General features: G+C 44.3%; 1 protein-coding gene across 3 annotated transcripts in view; it reads left to right on the top strand.

Moving 5' to 3' along the window:
* KIAA1549L (KIAA1549 like) overlaps positions 1 to 21,243 on the top strand; it is a 280,665-nt gene that overhangs the window by 212,087 nt on the left and 47,335 nt on the right. For all 3 annotated transcript variants that reach the window (XM_067749478.1, XM_067749477.1, XM_067749476.1), the window contains 2 exons: positions 2,387 to 2,604; positions 9,415 to 9,544. In XM_067749478.1, coding sequence (XP_067605579.1) covers positions 2,387 to 2,604; positions 9,415 to 9,544 — 348 coding nt within the window. The remainder of the gene's footprint in view (positions 1 to 2,386; positions 2,605 to 9,414; positions 9,545 to 21,243) is intronic.

The raw sequence follows: 21,243 nt of genomic DNA, 5'->3' as shown, positions 1-21,243 counted from the left end.
TTTGGAGTCTTGATGTTCTAGCAGATTTTAAGTTAATTATCCAAATAGAAGAGCCTTAAGAAGAAAAAGAGCTTAATCTAAAGTATCGTCAGCAGCATGGGCAGTGAGTCAGGGATTCATGGGCCCGACTGGCCAGAAGCCCAGCATCCCAGGCTGTGGGTCATTGCTACCAGGGGGACTTTCAAGTCCAGGAGGGACACAAAGTGGGAAAGACAACTGTACCCCTTCCTCCCTCTGTCCCCCGTTGGCATTGGCTGCAACAGTGAGGAAGCTCCTGTGCCACGTCCCGGGGGCCTCAAATTTCTGGCCCCAAGACCATTGGACCTTATGCCTTCTCGAACCCCCTAACTGTTTCTTCAAACACGCTGTTTTGTAGCAGTCTAATATAGAACACGAACAGGAGCATGGAGGGCTGCTCTGTTGGTTGGGGACCAGACCCCACAGCTTAGCTATCTTTTTTTTTTTTTTTTTTTTTTTTTGCGGTACGCAGGCCTCTCACTGTTGTGGCCTCTCCCGTTGCGGAGTACAGGCTCCGGACGCGCAGGCTCAGCGGCCATGGCTCACGGGCCCAGCTGCTCCGCGGCATGTGGGATCTTCCCGGACCGGGGCACGAACCCGTGTCCCCTGCAGCGGCAGGCGAACTCTCAACCACTGCACCACCAGGGAAGCCCATTAGCTGTCTTCTTGCTGCCTCCACACTTTCCTGGCTCCTGAGGACTCTCCTGGAGCTCTGGGGCAACAGTTCTTAACCCAGGTCCCTGGACTTGCTGAAGCTATTGGCTTTTGGAGGGCAAGACTCCTAATTCTCGTAAGATTCTCAGCTGACCTTCCAAAATGACACAAATCCATGGAATATAATTTGAATACCAATGCTCAGTGCCAGAGGTTTCTCACCCAGGTGCTGGACCAGAGTCAGCTCTGGGACTGTTTTCAAACCACAGATGCCCAGGCCCCACTCTTGAAGATTCGGATTCAGTAGGTCTGGGGTAGAGTCTGGGCCTATGGATTTTTTGCCAGCTCTGTATCCAGCGCCAGTGCACTGCCAGATGACCATTGCCTTGCACATCTTCCCAATGGAAAGACCCAACTCTGGCAAGCCCACACCAACCTCAGCCCTCAGCCATTCTTGGGGTGGAATCTACCAGTCCAGGGGCTTAGACTTTGGACCTTCTGTACTTCCTCGTCTTCTCATCCTGAGAGGCAGTGTACATGGTAGCTAACTGTGCAGACTCAGAGCTCTGACATGGGCTGTCCAAGGTCAAACCCTGACCCCACCACTGATTATCTGTGGGGACCGTGAGAAAGCTCCTTAATCTCATCTGTACAGTGGGGAATGAAATAACCTGCCTATGGGTTGTCATGAAGGTTAAGAAGACTTCACTTCACACACATTAAGTCACTCCAGTGATTGTACATCACAGACTCTATAAGGGGAGCTCTTACTTAGTTTGCTAGGGGTCCCAACTCTGCACTTTACTAAGTTAGCCGTTTGGGGGCCTCAGTTTCCTCATCTGTCAGGTGGAAGTCATCCGCACACTTACCAGACTTTCCATGATTGTCCCTTGAAATTACAGCTGTGAAAATGCTCTCTACATTATACACGATCATACAGATGTAGTCAAGTCCGATTACCAGCAGCACTAATGGTTCTCCATATTGTTCAGTGTCAGGCAGATTTCACCATTCAGCTCTGTTTGTGGGAGTAACATCCTCATCATTTGTTACTTACTTAGCAAAGTCATCTGTTTGTATCTTTGACAGGTGAGCAGGAACTGGTTGGCAATAGCGACCATGCAAGGCTTCTTTCAAGAAAGCTATAGGTTGACAAGAATAAGCTCTCAGGTGCAGGTCGATAGAGTGGGGAGACCTTGGGAGCAGGGTGTCTGCTCCCCTTTCCCACCCCATTCATCTCAACTCTACTCCTTCAGGAACTGGCTGTCTTATCCAGCCGGACACCAGCCAGACTGCCAGGGGAGGCCACTGGGCTGCTCAGGGCTGGAGCTAGAGTCGGAACCCCAAGTCTAGCTGGGTTGCCAAGTCCGAGTCTTCCACACAGGGGAACCAAAAGGGTTTAGGCGGGACTAAGGCCCACACCACAAAGCTAAAAGTGCAGAGTCAGGCCTAGACCCGAGTAGACTCGAATAGATGGGCAAGGACGCCCTGCGGGAAGGTCTCAGGTGACTTAGGCAAGCGCCAGGCTCCACACTGTTTGTGGTCCACTCTTGAGGGCTGGTCTTGGCATGGGACACAGGTGGGTCTGGCTGGCTCAAAGGACCAGAGGTGAAGCCCAGGATGGCTTTTCCAGGAGTTGTGACTGTCTGATGAAGCTTCCTGTCTGTGGGCTGTGCCTGGTCAGGTGTGGGCCTGAGACTGTCTCTCTCCCCAGGTGAACAAAGCCCTGAAGCAGAAGTCAGACATCGAGCATTATCGGAACAAGCTGCGCCTCAAAGCCAAGAGGAAGGGCTACTACGACTTCCCTCCGGTGGAGGCGGGCAAGGCTCAGATGGAAAGAAAAAAGATGTATGAAAAAGCCCCAAAGGAAATCGAGCACGTTTTGGATCCAGACCCAGAAATGTGTGCCCCATTCACTGAGGCTAAAAACAGGTGCAGTCCCTAAGGGATTCTCTGAAGGTCGCTGTACCATTAGTGGGCGAGGGCAGGGTGTGCCTCGGGCAATACAGTCTGGGTCTCTGGATCTGTTTGTTACTTTAGGACTATCGTCTTTGCAGGCTGCTGGTCTGGGCCACACTGGTCTGTACGAACAGGAGTTCCACAGTGAGTCTGGGAGAGAATAAAACTGAAGCCGTTAAAAAAAAATACTTGTGCAAACAACCATAATTGTCCTTTAGCTTAATGATGTTTTCAAACCTGTAGCTGTTTCAGAGCTGGGTTCAGATACAGTTATCACCCACCTGGTTATGCAACTTCCAGATCAAGGGACAGTGTATTCGTCAATTATTTTAGTGGCTCTTGCATAAGAAAAACAGAACGCATGCCTCACCTTTTCATTCAGCTTCAGTAAGTATTTACCGCACCGCTACTGCAATCTCCATGCCGAGTTCCTCTTTCATTCATAGACTTGTTCATTCACTTGCCATTTATTGTCACCTGCTCTGTATTGGGCACCACGCATGATCCTGGATACTGTCATGGTCACATGTTCATTCATTCAATTCATTCCAACTTTTATGGTGGACAGGACAGCCCAATCACTGCTCTTGTGGAACTTAAGGTCTGATGGGAGAGAAAGATCACCACCCCAAAAGTTCATTGCTCACAAGTGCAATGGGTGTTTGAAATGTGAGCTGCTGTGACAGTGGAAAAGGTGGGCCTGGCCTAGCAAGAGACGGGTAGGCCTGGTGGTTGGAATTGGCATCTCTCCAAGCTTTGCGGCTAATTCAGCAGGGAGTGGCCTCACCTGCTGGGAAAAGGGGTAGAGGTCAGCAAAGCTAGATAGGCCCGCCTTTCTTCTTTGCCTTCCCTCTGAGGCATTTCCCCAAAAGCATTTTCATGATTTGAGAACATCTCTTTCAAATACTCCTTGGCAGGGGCCCCTTGACTTTGAGCTGCCAGTGCTCCAACCCATCCTGTAGCCTTGGCAGACGTACCCTCTTCAGAGGTCCCCGGGGAGGACAGGATGGTTCCTGGCCTGAGTGGGTATTTATTCAAAGCCAAAATGACTATGTGGCAGGCTTAGATGGAAGCCATAAAATCAAGCTGCTATATTTTGTGAATGGAATCACCATAATTTATTTTTAATAACGAAAGGGGAGAATTCTAAGCCAGTGCTTCACTTACCAGGCTTCTCATTAGGCTTGGTGGGGATACCAAGCTGTTGATCTAAAATCATACTGTGATGGGATCACAATGTGTGTGCCACCAAGTTGATAACTGTAGGAAAAAGAGAGAAGAACATATGTAGATGTTATTGGGAGGCTGGGGCTTCTTTAGCTTTCACATTATACTTTGGGTCTTTTTACTTCAGGGGTCTTTTATAGACGAGGGCGGGGAGTTTTTTTGCTGGGTTTCCTGCTGATACTTGGGAAATGAATCAAAAGCCCTGTACAAGGAAGAGGAACTGAGTTTGGAAATTTTTGAGAAATGAAACTTTCCGTTAAGGTATTTTATAAGGAGAATGAGCAAAACTTTTTTCTGGAGAGGTGCATCTCCACTGCCTAACGAAAGGTCAGGCCAGATTCTTAAGGCCCTTTGATGGCCTGCTGATGCTGGAATGATAAAGGTAATTTTTAGGAAATGTCTGTTGAAGAAATGATTTAATTAAAATGTTTGACCAGTTAAGGGAAAAATAGAGATAACAACAAATCAGGTGAGGTGGGGGGTAGGAAAGGAGATGGGGTCAGCAAGAGACTGGGACGAGAGAAGAGAAAGATTAATAGAGAAAAGGAGAGAAACAGAGGCTCAGTAAGCTCTTGGGTGCTATTCTTTTTTTTTTAAGCTTTTTAAAAAAAATTAATTTTTAATTAATTTTTGGCTACGTTGGGTCTTCGTTGCTGCGTGTGGGCTTCCTCTACTTGTGGTGAGCGGGGGCTACTCTTCGTTGCGGTGCACGGGCTTCTCATTGCGGTGGCTTCTCTTGTTGTGGAGCACAGGCTCTAGGTGCATGGGCTTCAGTAGTTGTGGCCCATGGGCTCAGTAGTTGTGGCTCATGGGCTCTAGAACGCAGCGTCCGTAGTTGTGGCACACGGGCTTAGTTGCTCTGCAGCATGTGGGATCTTCCCGGACCAGGGCTCAAACATGTGTCACCTGCGTTGGCAGGTGGGTTCTTAACCACTGTGCCACCAGGGAAGCCCCTCGGGTGCTATTTTTGTCACACCCCACTGTTGACTCCAGGCACTGTCCACTGCTACCTGCTGTGTGTGTTACCTGTTATCACAGGTTAGACTTGCCTGTTAATTACTGTTCACAGTTCAACTTGTTAGAGGTTCTGCTCTCAGTGACCTAGCCCCTGCAAGGCACAAGTAAGGGACTCATTCTCTAGGCCAGAGGTAGCATCAATAACCAGAATCTTACCCTGAGACCTAAATAAATCAAAGACAAAGTTTAGATTCCAAATGATGACTCATCCTGATACCCTTTAAAAGAGTTTTCACAGGGCTTCCCTGCTGGCGCAGTGGTTGAGAGTCCACCTGCCAATGTAGGGGACACGGGTTCGTGCCCCGGTCCGGGAAGATCCCACATGCCGCGGAGCGGCTGGGCCCATGAGCCATGGCCGCTGAGCCTGCGCGTCCGGAGACTGTGCTCCGCAACAGGAGAGACACAACAGTGAGAGGCCCCAACAGTGAGAGGCCCATGTACCACAAAAAAAAAAAAAAAGAGTTTTCACAGCTTTTTTTTAAAAGTCAGAGCACACCCCCCTTTTTATTTTATAAACTCTTACCCAGAGACACAGAGTATGTAATATAACTGAGGCAGGTGCTGTCACCTACACGTCCCCTCAGCCCCCCTATAGGCCAGCAGCATCCTTCATCTGTGACTCTGACGTGAGCCCCCGACCAGAAGTGTCAGGTAGTTAATGTGCTCTGGAGCAGCTGTAGTCACTGACAGATGGGAACTGATAAAGACCCCTGGCAGAAGAACTATACACTGTTGTAATAACCACGTTGTCTGGTTTCTATGTTTGATGACTTGACATCTGGGACCTTGCCCCTGGAGAAACTGCCCCTCCCAGGGCTGGCTAGACTTTTCTTAGGGATAGTAAGTCTCACGTGCAAGTGCACTTGTTAGACACAAACCAAACAAGCTGGAGCCCAGACTCCAGCTGCCTCTTGCACACAGGGCTTTTGCAATCTGAGCCCCCAGCGTCCCTGCCCGAATCACCCTGGCCAGGTACCAGACAAACAGGGACAGCTCCCATGTCCCAGAGTCTGCCAGAATCTTTCAAGTGAGCCAGTCCTAAGCCTGCTTACCCTGCCTTGCCAGTTCTTTCCCATGAAAGCCACAATAAAGGCTCTTGCCCACATTTTCCCCACACTCCCACTGCCTTGTGACTGACCTTTGTGCTTTCCCTGTGGCCCTCCATAGTGTGGCATGCCCTTTCCTCTTGAGATCTGTGAGTATACGAGCTATCTTTTCAATGGCAGTCATCCCCTGATCTGTTGGTTTTACCATACCTGAATAATAATGAAACCTACATTTTATTTTATTTTTATTATTTTTTTTTTTTTTTTGCGGTACGCGGGCCTCTCACTGTTGTGGCCTCTCCCGTTGCGGAGCACAGGCTCCAGACGCGCAGGCTCAGTGGCCATGGCTCACGGGCCTAGCCGCTCTGCGGCATGTGGGATCTTCCCGGACCGGGGCACGAACCGCGTCCCCTGCATCAGCAGGCGGACTCTCAATCACTGCGCCACCAGGGAAGCCCGAAACCTACATTTTAAAACATCTGTCTCTCACACTCCTCTAGTGAGTTTGAGCCCCAGATGCCCAAAACACTGATCTGCTCTGGATCATATCCTTTATTGGCCTCCTTTCCTTCCCTCTCTCATTTTCCCACTTCCCAACTTGTGCTTCCTGGAACCCTCTCCCAAACAAACCACTTCTACTTCTACTCAGATCATCACAGAGCTTGCTTCTGCGGGAACCCAACCTAAGGCAATAACCTATAAAGACAGAGTTTCTCTGATAGAAGCAGGGCGTCCTCCTCCTTCTCAATGGCTCTAGTCCATCTTTATGGAACCCTAGGGTTCTGTAGAACACAGTTTGGAAACTACATTCTTAAACTATAGTGGTTAATCCCAGGCTCCAAAAAAATCCAAATAATATTTATCATTATCCTCCCAGCAGTATTTTCAAACGTTAAAAAGCTTATATCTCAAGTTCGCAAGTTTCAAAATTTGTTAACTTTTAAAGTATAGCAAAAATACCAATAGGAAATGAATATACCTAAGGGAACTCTTATTTGATTAAAATAAGTAATTTCTCTACCTGAAAGCCTAATTTATCTCGAAGTAGTTGCTTGCACATCAGGCACACATTGGTGATCTGGACAATTGAGATCCATGTCAAACAGCAGTCTTTAAACTGTATATAAAAGAACATTGTCTTTGACGGAAAAGGAGACTGGGGTGTATGCCAGTGTCTAAGGGCTCACCCCCATTCATGGTTCTTGAAAGGGCTTATACAATCTCACTATTGTATTTCTAATACTTCCAAAATAAACTACTTAAATGACAATTGCTAATCCTAGCATTTACTCCTCCATCACCTTTATTAGTAATTGGCAATCTCAGGACAGTTGTGAAGCCTGCTTCTTCCAAAAATGATTTGTAATTAGGTCAAGGGTAAGAATTCTTTGGGATCTGCCTTAACGTGTGAATCACTCAGAACAGATTCTGTTTCACGAGGCTGTGCTTCTTTCCTAAAGGAAGCCTCTAATTGCAGATAACTACAGGGCACGTTTGATAACACTAGGTGGTAAGCTCCTATATTAGTCAGGATTCTTTGGGATGTAAATGATGGAAAACCAACACAAACTGGTTAAATAAACGGGGAATTTACCATTGAACAGGCCAAAGCTTCAGGAGTGGCTAGATCTAAGAGGTCATAGAATGTCTTCCATGTTTACCTTGCTGTTTCTTCACTCTTTGCTGGCCGGTTTTCAGGCAGGCTTTTGCCTCAGAGTGGCAGACTGGTTACCAGCAACTCTAGGCTTATATCCTATCTTCTTAGAAACCTCAATGCCAAGAGAATGCCTCTTTGCTGGTTGCTGTAGCAAAAGCCTTGAGACTTAGTCTCATTTGACTAACTCAAGTGCCCACCCTCTGACCAGCTGTTATGGCCATGGGGCTATGATGCTATGACTGTCCAGCCTGAGTCACATGCCTATCCCTGGAGGAAAGCTGGCCCCCAAAGAACATCCTAGTGCTCTTACCTAAAGAGGGTTGTCCTGGATGCCAGGGAAGCAAAGACCACAGAGGCTCTCTAAACAGGTATAAGCTCCTCATGGTGAGGGAGTCGGTCTAACAGTGTGTTTTATTCCCTAGACTAATTGCAAGGGTAGTGTCTTGCCTTGGGAGTTCTAATGTCTGTTCTAGACTAACAGTGTGTGAGTGTCATGCTGTGACAAACTGGGTGTGGGATCATGAAAAGGTATCTATATGTCCCAGGTTTCTTCCATAGTCACTGGGAATAAATAATGCAACCTCTTTTCCTTCAACCAATGAATGGATAGAATCTTAGAACCGAGACACAAAATAGGTGGTGTTTGGGGAGTTCTCTGAAGGCAGATGCTCTGAAATGCAAGTTATTTACAGAGAGAAACTTACTGTTGGATGAGAGGGAAGTAGCCAGTGATTTTATCCCAGCTTTGTGTGATGAACCCTGCAGGATCATGTGAAAGTCCCTGCTACTAAGAATTGACTCTTGTGCAAGAAGAAAAGCACAGCCACAGCCCTCACTATGTTACTGTTTCTTTCCCCCTCCTCAAAAAATTCCTCTAATGACAAGTGGAAACAAGACAGTGATGATGCATTTCCTAGTGGGAGCTGAGTGGAGCCTCTGAACATGCTACTCCCTGGGCCTGAAATGCTCTATGCCTAGATTGGCATGTGGCTGGCTCTGTTAAGGTGTCTGTCAAAATGTCACCTCTCCAGAGAGGTCTTCCCTGACCATCCTATCTAAAGTCATCCCTCGTCCTATCGCCATCTGTCACATCACCTCATTTTTCTTCCTAGCCCTTATTTCTCTTGGAAATTATCATGCGAATTGTCTGTCTCCCTTATTAGAATGTAAGCTCAGGAGAGTGGGGCCATGTCTGTCCTGCTCACTGTGAATCTTCATCATCTTCCACAGTGCCTGGTACATAGTAGCCACTCAGTAAATACTGAATGATGAATGGATGGATGGATGGGCCCCAAATTGCCTTTTGGTTTATAGCTCCTTAGCCCAGAAGGGAATCCACTGTGGTAAAGGTAGAAAAGAAAATCTATCAACACTTGTGTTTGAGAAGCTCATTAGCCACAGCGTTTGTTAACGCATCATGGAACCCTGCATGTGAAATCAGAAAGATGAAAAGGAATAGGAGGCTGCCAAGTCAACAAAGCTAACAAAAGCAAGTTTGTTCTTCCAGCATTAGCTGTCCTAGAGGGTCAAGGGAGAGTCCCTGGCCTTGCCATCAGCAGAATTTTAGATGAGGTTGCAGTGTTGCAATTGATTATAGTTACCTAGTTTCCATACAAAAGAGCATTTACAATTCAGCCAAATGGTTATAGCATCTGGAAGAAAATTCTTTATTCTACTCTTTCTACAGCCCCTGATGGCCAGGGAACAAATACCATCAATTCTGAGATTCGTGAAGCAAATCCAAACCCTTCATTGGTTGCCTGTAGTTTGGATCAGTGGAGAATTCCATCTGTCAGGGCATTTGCTGCATCATAACAGTTGTTGAATTTTCTTCAGGCAACAGATGAAGAACTCTGTCTACCGGAGTCGGCAATCTCTGAACAGCCCGAGTCCGGGGGAGACGGAGATGGACCTTCTGGTGACTCGGGAGCGACCTCGGCGTGGAATCCGTAACAGCGGATACGATGTAAGTCTCTGGTGGGCCGAGCTGGATACAGCTTTGCTTTGTCCTGAATGCAGAGGGGAGAGAGCATCCTATAATGTTTCAGTTTACTGCATATTAGTGGAATTTTAAAATGCACTAAAATGGTTTCTGTTTTATTATTTATTACCTGTTTTGCAAAGTAAGACTAATTGGAATGTGTCAGAGTAACAAATTATTGCTCAAAGGAGCTCAGTGTCTAAATTCAACCATTATATGAATAGTACGTTATTGATCTTAAACTCAACAGCAATTCTAAATGCCCTTAATTTTTTTTCCCTTTGTCCTTACAAACTCAGTAGGAACTATGGCTGTGGGTTAGAATTCATTTGAACATAGGCTTCTTTTAATCCATAGCACCGTTGAGAAGTTGGATTTGTTCCTGATTTCATAACTCCTCAATATGCCATGGAAACAATGAGATTTCCAACAGAGCGATTTGGTGATTGCATATGATGAAGCACATGCTTATGTGCAAGGATGCTCCAGGCTGTAAAAATGCTTCTAATCCCATCAAACGTCCCCAGATGATGACTTACAATGTGGTGCCTCCTCTCACGTTGTTTACATCCCGTCACATGTAGTTGGATTTCTACACCCTCAGGACTGGTCATTGTTTGCCACAAAAACTTAAAGTGGGATTTTTTAATGGTCCAATTAAAAGCAGAGATATTACACCTAATTTGAACTCTAATTACCTTCCTTACATTTAAACTTGATATTTGTGTTGGTGATGATACCCTTATCTTTTATTTCTCTTTCCTTTTTTATAGAAAACAGTTTGATGGTTTAGTTTTGTAAAATTCCAGATGCTTTGGGAAAATCTTTTTTTCTCCTCCAGATTAAATTATTCAATGTTAAATTTTCTCCCCATACAAATATTTCTTACACTAAACTTGATCATCAATTTGATAATCAGCCTGTGGTTAAAAATAGGGCGTTTGAAATTTCCAATTAATCTCTCCCTACTAACAGTGAGTATTCTTCCTGGATGCTTGTAGTTTGGGGAACTTCTTCTTCTGCTCGGGACTATTCTGCTGAGGTATGATAGGATTCTTAATTTATTTCAAGATTTGTATTAATAGATTTCTTGTGAGGTTCTAGACACAGACATTTTTACAGTTTGAGGAAATAGGCCAGAGGTTTCCCTATTAGTCTTGAAAAGAGAACACTGCAGGGTTTTTTTTACCACTTTGCCAGGACTTGCAGTACTCAACTAATACTCCTGGAATGTTGTGTAGAACAGTAGGAGAGGGACGATTTTTTAAAGGCGGTTGCTCACCTCTCACAAACATGTATAAATATTCCAATTACAGATTACTTTAGGGGAAGCACACTTCATTTCAATAGATATTTTAAAATATACAATTCTTTGAAAAGTGTGTGTGATCACAAAAACATAAGCAAATATGTTTCCTTTAGAGAAGATGATCACCTAGGGAACAATTTTAGGAATTTAGACTGTTGATGCTGAGAATGAAATTGTTTCTTGTATCTCCTCCTGAGCCTTTTAATCCCATGAGAAGTATTTGCTATCATGTCCTGACTGCGCACACGAGACCAGGCCCTGTTCTAGTCTTTTTACGGGTATAATCTCATTGAATTGACAGTCACCAGTCAGGTAGGTACTCTCATCATGTCCGTTGTACAGATGGGAAACCAAGGCTCCAAGCAGTTACATAATAAGTTTACCCGACTCCAGAGCCCATCCCCTTAACCATCACAATACGACCTGCATGTGCCCTCACAACACTGTATATCTGTCTTCTCATAACGTAATATATGCCCAGTATTTCTGATCTCTATAAGATGTCAGGTCTCAACAAAATTCTTGCATGGATAACCCACACAAGCCAAAACTGGACCAGCAGATAAAGTAAAAAATAAGAGTCTTAGTTTTAAACAATGCATGCATTCGTTTTCTGAATCTTGATGTTCCAAAAGTCCTGAATCACTCCTGGCAAAAGAATCCATTAGCTCAGCAGTGAACAGGTCATTCAGTTGGAAACACGTCATGCTTCCTACTGGGTCTGGGGATCTTGAAGCCAGGCCAACATTTGCAAGTCATTTCTGCCAGATTAGGAAACACCAGAGGGACCAGCTCCTTTTTTTTTTTTTCTTTTGAATTTTATTTTATTTATTTTTAATACAGCAGGTTCTTATTGGTTATCCATTTTATACATGTTAGTGTATATGTGTCGATCCCAATCTCCCAATTCATCACACGACCACCACCACCCCCTGCCACTTTCCCCCCTTGGTGTCCATACGTTTCTTTTCTACATCTATGTCTCTATTTCTGCCCTGCAAACCGGTTCATCTGTACTATTTTTCTAGGTTCCACATATATGTGTTAATATACGATATTTGTTTTTCTCTTTCTGACTTACTTCACTCTGTATGACAGTCTCTAGATCCATCCACGTCTCTGCAAACGACCCAATTTCGCTCCTTTTTATGGCTGAGTAATATTCCATTGTATATATGTACCACATCTTCTTTATCCATTCGTCTGTCGATGGGCATTTAGGTTGCTTCCATGACCTGGCTATTGTAAATAGTGCTGCAATGAACATTGGGGTGCATGTGTCTTTTTGAATTATGGTTTTCTTAGGGTATATGCCCAGTAGTGGGATTGCTGGGTCACCTGGTAATTCTAGTTTTAGTTTTTTAAGGAACCTCCATACTGTTCTCCATAGTGGCTGTATCAATTTACATTCCCACCAACAGTGCAAGAGGGTTCCCTTTTCTCCACACCCTCTCCAGCATTTGTTGTTTGTAGATTTTCTGATGATGCCCATTCTAACTGGTGTGAGATGATGCCTCATTGTGGTTTTGATTTGCATTTCTCTAATAATTAGTGATGTTGAACAGCTTTTCATGTGTTTCTTGGCCATCTGTATGTCTTCTTTGGAGAAATCTCTGTTTAGGTCTTCTGCCCATTTTTGGATTCGGTTGTTTATTCTTTAATATTGAGCTGCATGAGCTATTTATATATTTGGAGGTTAATCCTTTGTCCATTGATTCATTTGCAAATACTTTCTTCCATTCTGAGGGTTGTCTTTTCATCTTGTTCATAGTTTCCTTTGCTGTGCAAAAGCTTTTAAGTTTCATTAGGTCCCATTTGTTTATTTTTGTTTTTATTTCCATTACTCTAGGAAGTGGATCAAAAAAGATCTTGCTGTGATTTATGTCAAACACTGTTCTCCCTATATTTTCCTCTAAGAGTCTTATAGTGTCTGGCCTTATATTTAGGTCTTTAATCCATTTTGAGTTTATTTTTGTGTATGGTGTTAGGGAGTGTTCTAATTTCATTCTTTTACATGTAGCTGTCCAGTTTTCCCAGCACCAATTATTGAAGAGACTGTCTTTTCTCCATTCTATATCCTTGCCTCTTTTGTCATAGATTAGTTGACCATAGGTGTGTGGGTTTATCTCTGGGCTTTCTATCTTGTTCCATTGATCTATATTTCTGTTTTTGTGCCAGTACCATATTGTCTTGATTACTGTAGCTTTGTAGTATAGTCTGAAGTCAGGGAGTCTGATTCCTCCAGCTCGGTTTTTTTCCCTCAAGACTGCTTTGGCTATTCAGGGTCTTTTGTGTCTCCATACAAATTTTAAGATTTTTTTTGTTCTAGTTCTGTAAAAAATGCCATTGGTAATTTGTTAGGGATTGCAATGAATCTGTAGATTGCTTTGGGAGTATAGTCATTCTCACAATATTGATGCTTCCAATCCAAGAACATGGTATATCCCCCCATCTGTTTGTATCATCTTTAATTTGTTTCATCAGTGTCTTATAGTTTTCTGCATACAGTTCTTTTGGCTCCCTAGGTGGGTTTATTCCTAGGTATTTTATTCTTTTTGTTGCAGTGGTAAATGGGAGTGTTTGCTTAATTTCTCTTTCAGATTTTTCATTATTAGTGTAAAGGAATGCAGGAGATTTCTGTGCATTCATTTTGTGTCCTGCAACTTTACCAAATTCATTGATTAGCTCTAGTAGTTTTCTGGTGGCATCATTAGGATTCTCTTTGTATAGTATCATGTCATCTGCAAACAGTGACAGCTTTACTTCTTTTCCGATTTGGATTCCTTTTAAATAAATTTATTTGTTTATTTATTTGACTGTGTTGGGTCTTTGTTTCTGTGCGAGGGTTTTCTCTAGTTGTGGCGAGTGGGGACCACTCTTCATCACGGTGCACGGGCCTCTCACTGTCGCGGCCTCTCTCATTGCGGAGCACAGGCTCCAGACGCGCAGGCTCAGTAGGTGTGGCTCACGGGCCCACTTGCTCTGTGGCATGTGGGATCTTCCCAGACCAGGGCTCGAACCCGTGTCCCCTGAATTGGCAGGCAGATTCTCAACCACTGTGCCACCAGGGAAGCCCTGGATTCCTTTTATTTCTTTTTCTTCTCTGATTGCTGTGGCTAGGACTTCCAAAACCATGTTGAATAATAGTGGCAAGAGTGGGCATCTTTGTCTTGTTCCTGATCTTAGAGGAAATGCTTTCAGCTTTTCACCATTGAGAATGATGTTTGCTGTGGGTTTGTCGTATATGGCCTTTATTATGTTGAGGTAGGTTCCCTCTATGCCCAACTTTCTGGAGAGTTTTTATCATAAATGGGTGTTAAATTTTGTCAAAAGCTTTTCTGCATGTATTGAGATGATCATATGGTTTCTATTCTTCAGTTTGTTAATATGGTGTATCACTTTGATTGATTTGCGTATATTGAAGAATCCTTGCATCTCTGGGATAAATCCCACTTGATCATGGTGTATGATCCTTTTAATGTGTTATTGGATTCTGTTTGCTAGTATTTTGTTGAGGATTTTTGCATCTATATTCAGCAGTGATATTGGTCTGTAATTTTCTTTTTTTGTAGTATCTTTGTCTGGTTTTGGTATCAGGGTGATGGTGGCCTCATAGAATGAGTTTGGGAGTGTTCCTTCCTCCACAATTTTTTGAAAGAGTTTGAGAAGGATGGGTGTTAGCTCTTCTCTAAATGTTTGATAGAATTCACCTGTGAAGCCATCTGGTCCTGGGCTTTTGTTTGTTGGAAGATTTTTAATCACAGTTTCAGTTTCATTACTTGTGATGGGGCTGTTCATATTTTCTATTTCTTCCTGGTTTAGTCTTGGAAGGTTATACCTTTCTAACAATTTGTCCATTTTTTCCAGGTTGTCCATTTTGTTGCCATTCAGTTGCTTGTAGTAGTCTCTTAGGATGCTTTGTATTTCTGCGGTGTCTGTTGTAACTTCTCCTTTTTCATTTCTAAGTTTATTGATTTGAGTCCTCTCCCTCCTTTTCTTGATGAGTCTGGCTAATGGTTTATCAATTTTGTTTATCTTCTCACAGAACCAGGTTTTAGTTGTATTGATCTTTGCTATTGTTTTCTTTGTTACTATTTCATTTATTTCTCCTCTGATCTTTATGATTTCTTTCCTTCTACTAACTTTGGGTTTTGTTTGTTCTTCTTTCTCTTGTTCCTTTAAGTGTAAGCTTAGATTGTTTATTTGAGATTTTTGTTGTTTCTTGAGGTAGGCTTGTATTGCTCTAAACTTCCTTCTCAGAACTGCTTTTGCTGCATCCCATAGGTTTTGGATTGTCGTGTTTTCACTGTAATTTTTCTCTAGGTATTTTTTATTTCCTCTTTGATTTCTTCAGTGATCTCTTGGTTATTTGGTAACGTATTGTTTAGCCTCCATGTGTTTGTGTTTTTACGTTTTCTTCCCTGTAATTGATTTCTAATCACATAGCGTCGTGGTCAGAAAAGATGCTTGATATGATTTCAATTTTCTTAAATTTTCTGAGGCTTAATTTGTGACCCAAGATGTGATCTATCCTGTAGAAGGTTCCGTGTGCACTTGACAAGAATGTGTAATCTGCTGTTTTTGGATGGAATGTCCTATAAATATCAATTAAATCTATCTGGTCTGTTGTGTCATTTAAAGCTTGTGTTTCCTTATTAATTTTCTGTTTGGATGATCTGTCTTTGGTGTAAGTGAGGTGTTAACATCCCCCACTATTATTGTGTTACTGTCGATTTCCTCTTTTATAGCTGTTAGCAGTTGCCTTATGTATTGAGGTGCTCCTATGTTGTGTGCATATATATTTATAATTGTTATATCTTCTTCTTGGATTGATCCCTTGATCATTATGTAGTGTCCTTCCTTGTCTCTTGTAACATTCTTTATTTTAAAGTCTATTTTATCTGATATGAGTATTGCTACTCCAGCTTTCTTTTGATTTCCATTTGCATGGAATTCTTTTTCCATCCCCTCACTTTCAGTCTGTATGTGTCCGTAGGTCTGAGGTGGGTCTCTTGTAGACAGCATATATATGGGTTTTGTTTTTGTGTGCATTCAGCAAGCCTGTGTCTTTTGGTTGGAACATTTAATCCATTCACATTTAAGGTAATTATCGATATGTATGTTCCTATTACCATTTTCTTAATTGTTATGGGTTTGTTTTTGTAGGTCCTTTTCTTCTCTTGTGTTTCCCACTTAGAGAAGTTCCTTTAGCATTTGTTGTAGAGCTGGTTTGGTGGTGCTGAATTCTCTTAGCTTTTGCTTGTCTGTAAAGCTTTTGATTTCTCTGTCGAATCTGAATGAGATCCTTGCCGGCTAGAGTAATCTTGGTTGTACATTCTTCCCTTTCATCACTTTAAATATACCATGCCACTCCCTTCTGGCTTGTAGAGTTTCTGCTGAGAAATCAACTGTTAACCTTATGGGAGTTCCCTTGTATGTTATTTGCCATTTTTCCTTTGTTGCTTTCAATAATTTTTGTCTTTAATTTTTGTCAATTTGATTACTATGTGTCTTGTCGTGTTTCTCCTTGGGTTTATCCTGCCTGGTTCTCTCTGCACTTCCTGGACTTGGGTGGCTATTTCCTTTCACATGTTAGGGAAGATTTCGACTATAATCTCTTCAAATATTTTCTCGGGTCCTTTCTCTCTCTCGTCTCCTTCTGGGACCCCTATAATGCAAATGTTGTTGCATTTAATGTTGTCCCAGAGGTCTCTTAGGCTGTCTTCATTTCTTTTCATTCTTTTTTCTTTATTCTGTTCTGTGGCAGTGAATTCCACCATTCTGTCTTCCAGGTCACTTATCCCTTCTTCTGCCTCAGTTATTCTGCTGTTGATTCCTTCTAGTGTATTTTTCATTTGTTATTGTATTTTTCATTTCAGTTATTGTATTGTTCATCTCTGTTTGTTTGTTCTTTAATTTTTCTAGGTCTTTGTTAAACATTTCTTGCATCTTCTCGATCTTTGCCTCCATTCTTTTTCTGAGGTCCTGTATCATCTTCACTATCATTATTCTGAATTCTTTTTCTGAAAGGTTGCCTGTCTCCACTTCATTTAGTTGTTTTTCTGGGGTTTTATCTTGTTCCTTCATCTGATACATAGCCCTCTGCCTTTTCATGTTGTCTCTCTTTCTGTGAATGTGGTTTTTGTTCCACAGGCTGCAGGATTGTAGTTCATCTTGCTTCGGCTGTCTTCCCTCTGATGGATGAGGCTATCTAAGAGGTTTGTCAGGACCAGCTCCTTGACATGGTAGAAACAAAAGCACCAGGAGGTTGATTTAAGTGTGAATTTTTCAAAGGTTGCCTGCTTTAGAGTCCCAAAGGAAACACCTGCATGTAAAAATAAATGAATAAATAAACAAATAAGCCAACAAACACTCTTCATGGGCAAATCTTAGTCCCAGGACTGATGGCAGCCTGGATTGTTTCAGAATTTTTCCACTGAACAGGAAGAGTGAGGGCCTACGGAAGAGAGACTCTTAACTCCAAGGGGTTTGGGAATCCCTGTGTTTTGCAGCAAGAATTCTCAACCACTTTGCCACCCTAACAGCTAAGGGATGCCACACACTCCTGGCATTTATTGGGGCTCACTTGGATAGTAATTTTCAGAAGAAGGCACCCCTTTTAGAAGAAGGCATGATTTTAGAAGGATGTCCAAAACTGACCCATCCTAACAAGAACAGATCATAGCTTTAAAGTAACTTTGAAATTAATTCCTCCAAGTGCAGAAAGTGAGTAGAAAAGATAATGTCAGCCTAATATTTCAAAACAAAAATAACTATTTGAAATTTTTTTAAATGTTATTTTCCAAATGAAAGTCGTACAGAAAATAATGAAGCAGTGGGGAAAGGAAAAGAAAATGCCCCAAATGTGATTTCTCAGGCAGAATAAAGACCCAACTGTTTTTTCCTACATCAGCCAAATTGTTAACCCCTGTATGTGGATGATGAATCAGTCTTTGCTTCCAAAGGGCAAGTAATAATCAAATCATTCCCCAGAAATAGAAACGCACTTCCTCAACCTTGATTTGCATTTGGACTTCAAAAACCTATGACAGGAATAGGGTCAGCTATGTGCCTTGGCCACGAGAGCGTCTCTGAAACAATGGTTTGAATTATAATGTTGAAAATGAGTGCTGACCTCCCAGAAGTAGAGAGCTTTACAAGCATTTCCCTTAGTTTCTCTCCAGCACCGTGTCTGGAATTCCACACCCTGGCGGTGCTCAGACCTTAACAAACATGTGGGCAGTGAGTGAAAATGTTAAGAAGGATGATTGATCCATTGATGCGTCTCAGTAGAGGTGATGTCGAAGGCTCTGATGTAGCCATCACCAGCACTATTACAACCTTGGGGGAAATGTTTTGATATGTTAGCGGAAACCAGATGATTTTACAACTGAAGAGTTTGTAAACCTACAAAAAGGGGCGCTACATCAGGCAAGGTTCAGCTGCAGAAAACAGAAAACATCAAGCCTTTTTTTTTTTTTCTTTGCGGTACACGGGCCTCTCGCTGTCGTGGCCTCTCCCATTGCGGAGCACAGGCTCCGGACGCACAGGCTCCGCGGCCATGGCTCACAGGCCCAGCCGCTCCGTGGCATGTGGGATCTTCCCGGACCGGGCACGACCCCGTGTCCCCTGCATCGGCAGGAGGACTCACATTGAGCCATTTTAAACAGACAAAAAGGGACTGTAAGGAATTAGGTGCTCCCACAATTATCAGAGGGCTGGAGGAGTGTTCCAGGAAAGACTGAGAACAAAACCGCAGGGCTGGCCCTGCAGAGGGGCCACTGCTTGTGCCCCAAGCAAGAAGGTGAGGGAAGTGGGCTGCCCTGGAACTGCTGACCAGCAGGAAGATGGGCCCTGCCTCATTCCCTTGGTCCAAATCACACACTAGTGCATTTAATTGACAGAACCTAAGTCTCAATCACAGCCAGTTCCTCCTGGAGGGCCCCAAGTGCATGTTAGCTGTTAGCCTTCGAGCTACAGGAAAGTGTGTAAAAAAGAGGTTGCCAAGGCCTGGTCCAACATTCCTACCGTGGCACGGGGTAAAAGCAAGATAGAGAATTACCAGGCAGAGCAATATTTGGGAAGCATTTGGGGGAACTGGTGGAGGAAAGCATAGCAAAGAGGAAGATGGAAACACCGCTCAGAGCTCAGTACCCACCCAGGCTGCAGGCTGGGTGCACTGTATTGTGTGTGATGGGCTGTTTATCTTGCTGGCGTCTCTCGGCTGACAATGAAGACAGTTTCCTTTGTTCCAGGTGAACAGTGGTTACTGGAAGGAGGCCAAGGGATTGGAACAGTTGTTTTGACGGTTTCCATTTTCAGGGAGATGAAATATGATCTGGAAGGCCCCTGACTGCCTGAGATAGCATACAGCACGTCTGGGGCCTTCTCAGTAAACTTGTAAATCCTATTATTAATGGGAGTCTCTCCTGCTCACCTCTCCCCTCCCTCCCCCAGCGTCTTATGGCTTTGACATGATAGTTAGAGACCAAGGCAAAGCACAAGGATGCCCTGGCACTGCCTGATGTGCCCAGTTAAGTTACAACCAACTTTTGCTTTCATTGGGAAGCAGATGGTTGGATTTGGGGGTTTTGTCCTTTACCAGAAGCAACCTGCCATTGCCCTCTGAACTAGGTGCCCTGTGTTGGCCCTGACCCCAACACCATCACCTCCTAAGCATCCCACGTAGAACTGCCTTACAGATGTCTCCCATCTCAGCCTTTCATTTCTTTCTCCTGCCTCTGCCAGCTAGTTTAAGCTGCTAATAAGCCTGGCTTGGTATATTATCTCAAGTTAACTTATCGTACATTGTGTTTTAACAGGGGCCTTTAATCCCAGGGAAGTATCTGATAATGGGAGAGCAGGCTCCCTGGTTGAGGCTGAGGCAGAGGTGGAGGTGTTTGGTGGTGCAGTGAGCCTTTTGGTGTCGTCCAGACCCCAGCAGGCTGGTGGCTGCCCACGGAAATGCTTGTTAATCCCACAAAGATGGAGGCCTCTTGGCAGGTGGAGAGCAGGAAGTAGATTCTTGTTTGCAGATTTTGGGGGTGGAAGGCCAGGTTTCAGGACCGCCTAGTGACCCCACTTGGTGCCAGGCCTCCCCTGCTGAACTTTCCCTCCCGTGCCGGCAGGTTCCCACTGGGCAGGAGACAAACCACTTCCCTTCCTTAGTGAGCACTCAGGTGCCATCTGCCTGCCTGTTCTCGCTGGTTCCCTGTGCTCTGGACGCTGCCTGTTCCTGCTCTTGGTACCCGCCTACTCACCCTGCCTCTTCTGAGCTCTGAGACCTCTTAGCCTCTTGACTAGGGCAGCCACTTACTGCAGGCCGGCGTCCCCAGCATGCTCTTGGTATGGACACCTGTAGGGGAAGGGAAGGAAGCAGGATTGGACAGAGTTAAAGGTCGGGCTATGGTACAGGAACTACAAGCCCTCAGCTGACCCCACGGGGAGCTCTGTAGCTCACATGGCCCCGAAGAGCTCTCCCGGGTTTTCGAGACGCATCTGGGCTCTTATCCTCTAGCACTGGCCAGTCCCTAGGTGTCCTTGGGAGAGGCAGCTCTCTTTAGCCAAGGACGATTCCCAGCGAGAGAGTTGCCACTGCCGGTTCCCAATAATGCCCGGGGAGAGCGAGGGCGATTCCCAGTTGACACCTGAGGGCTGGCGGCGTGCCCAGCAGCTCGGGAAGGAGCCCTGGAGTCCTGAGCAGCACAGCATCATCCACCCCACGCTAGTGCCTCCCAACCCTGGTGTTCCTTGGCCCACTGTGGCCCTTGAAGTCCTGCAGGAGCCGAAGGCCAGGGGACAAATGAGAACACCCCTTGGTAGTTGCTACCCCTTCATTTCCTCTAGCAAGCATTTCTCACGTGCAGTGGAACCACTGCATCATATTGCGTTTAACATACGCAAATTCGGGAATATAGACCCTGTAAGACAAAGGAAAGAATTTTAAATATTGCAAAAAAATAGCTTTTGTCTGTATTCTGTTCGTATCATGCATTACAGGTGATCTGTTTCTTCTTACATATTGTTCTGTAAGATGGTACACACAGGCCATGCATGCTGTACCATATGGATGATTTAAGGACTTCTCAAAGGTTTAACTACATGATTTTTCCCTTCTCTGCTGGCATTGGCATCTAAGCCCCACATGTGACTACCTGTACGAGGCTCTGTGGAGAAGAGAAAGGTAGATTAACTAGTGCTTGCCCCGAGGCGCTTTTGCAGACTAGTGGAGGAGACAGGTAGAGACATATGCAGCCGGTTGTGCCAGTGAACTTGGATGGGAACAGGAAGTCTTCCTGAAGGTCTCTTCCTGTCTGTCCCACGGCTGCCAGAGGAAACCTTCTAAAACACATACCCTTGTTTAAAATCCTTCAGT

The sequence above is a fragment of the Pseudorca crassidens genome, chromosome 9, assembly GCF_039906515.1.
Source record: "Pseudorca crassidens isolate mPseCra1 chromosome 9, mPseCra1.hap1, whole genome shotgun sequence".
In the NCBI taxonomy this organism is placed as follows: domain Eukaryota; kingdom Metazoa; phylum Chordata; class Mammalia; order Artiodactyla; family Delphinidae; genus Pseudorca; species Pseudorca crassidens.
This window is presented reverse-complemented; position numbering and strand designations above follow the sequence as displayed.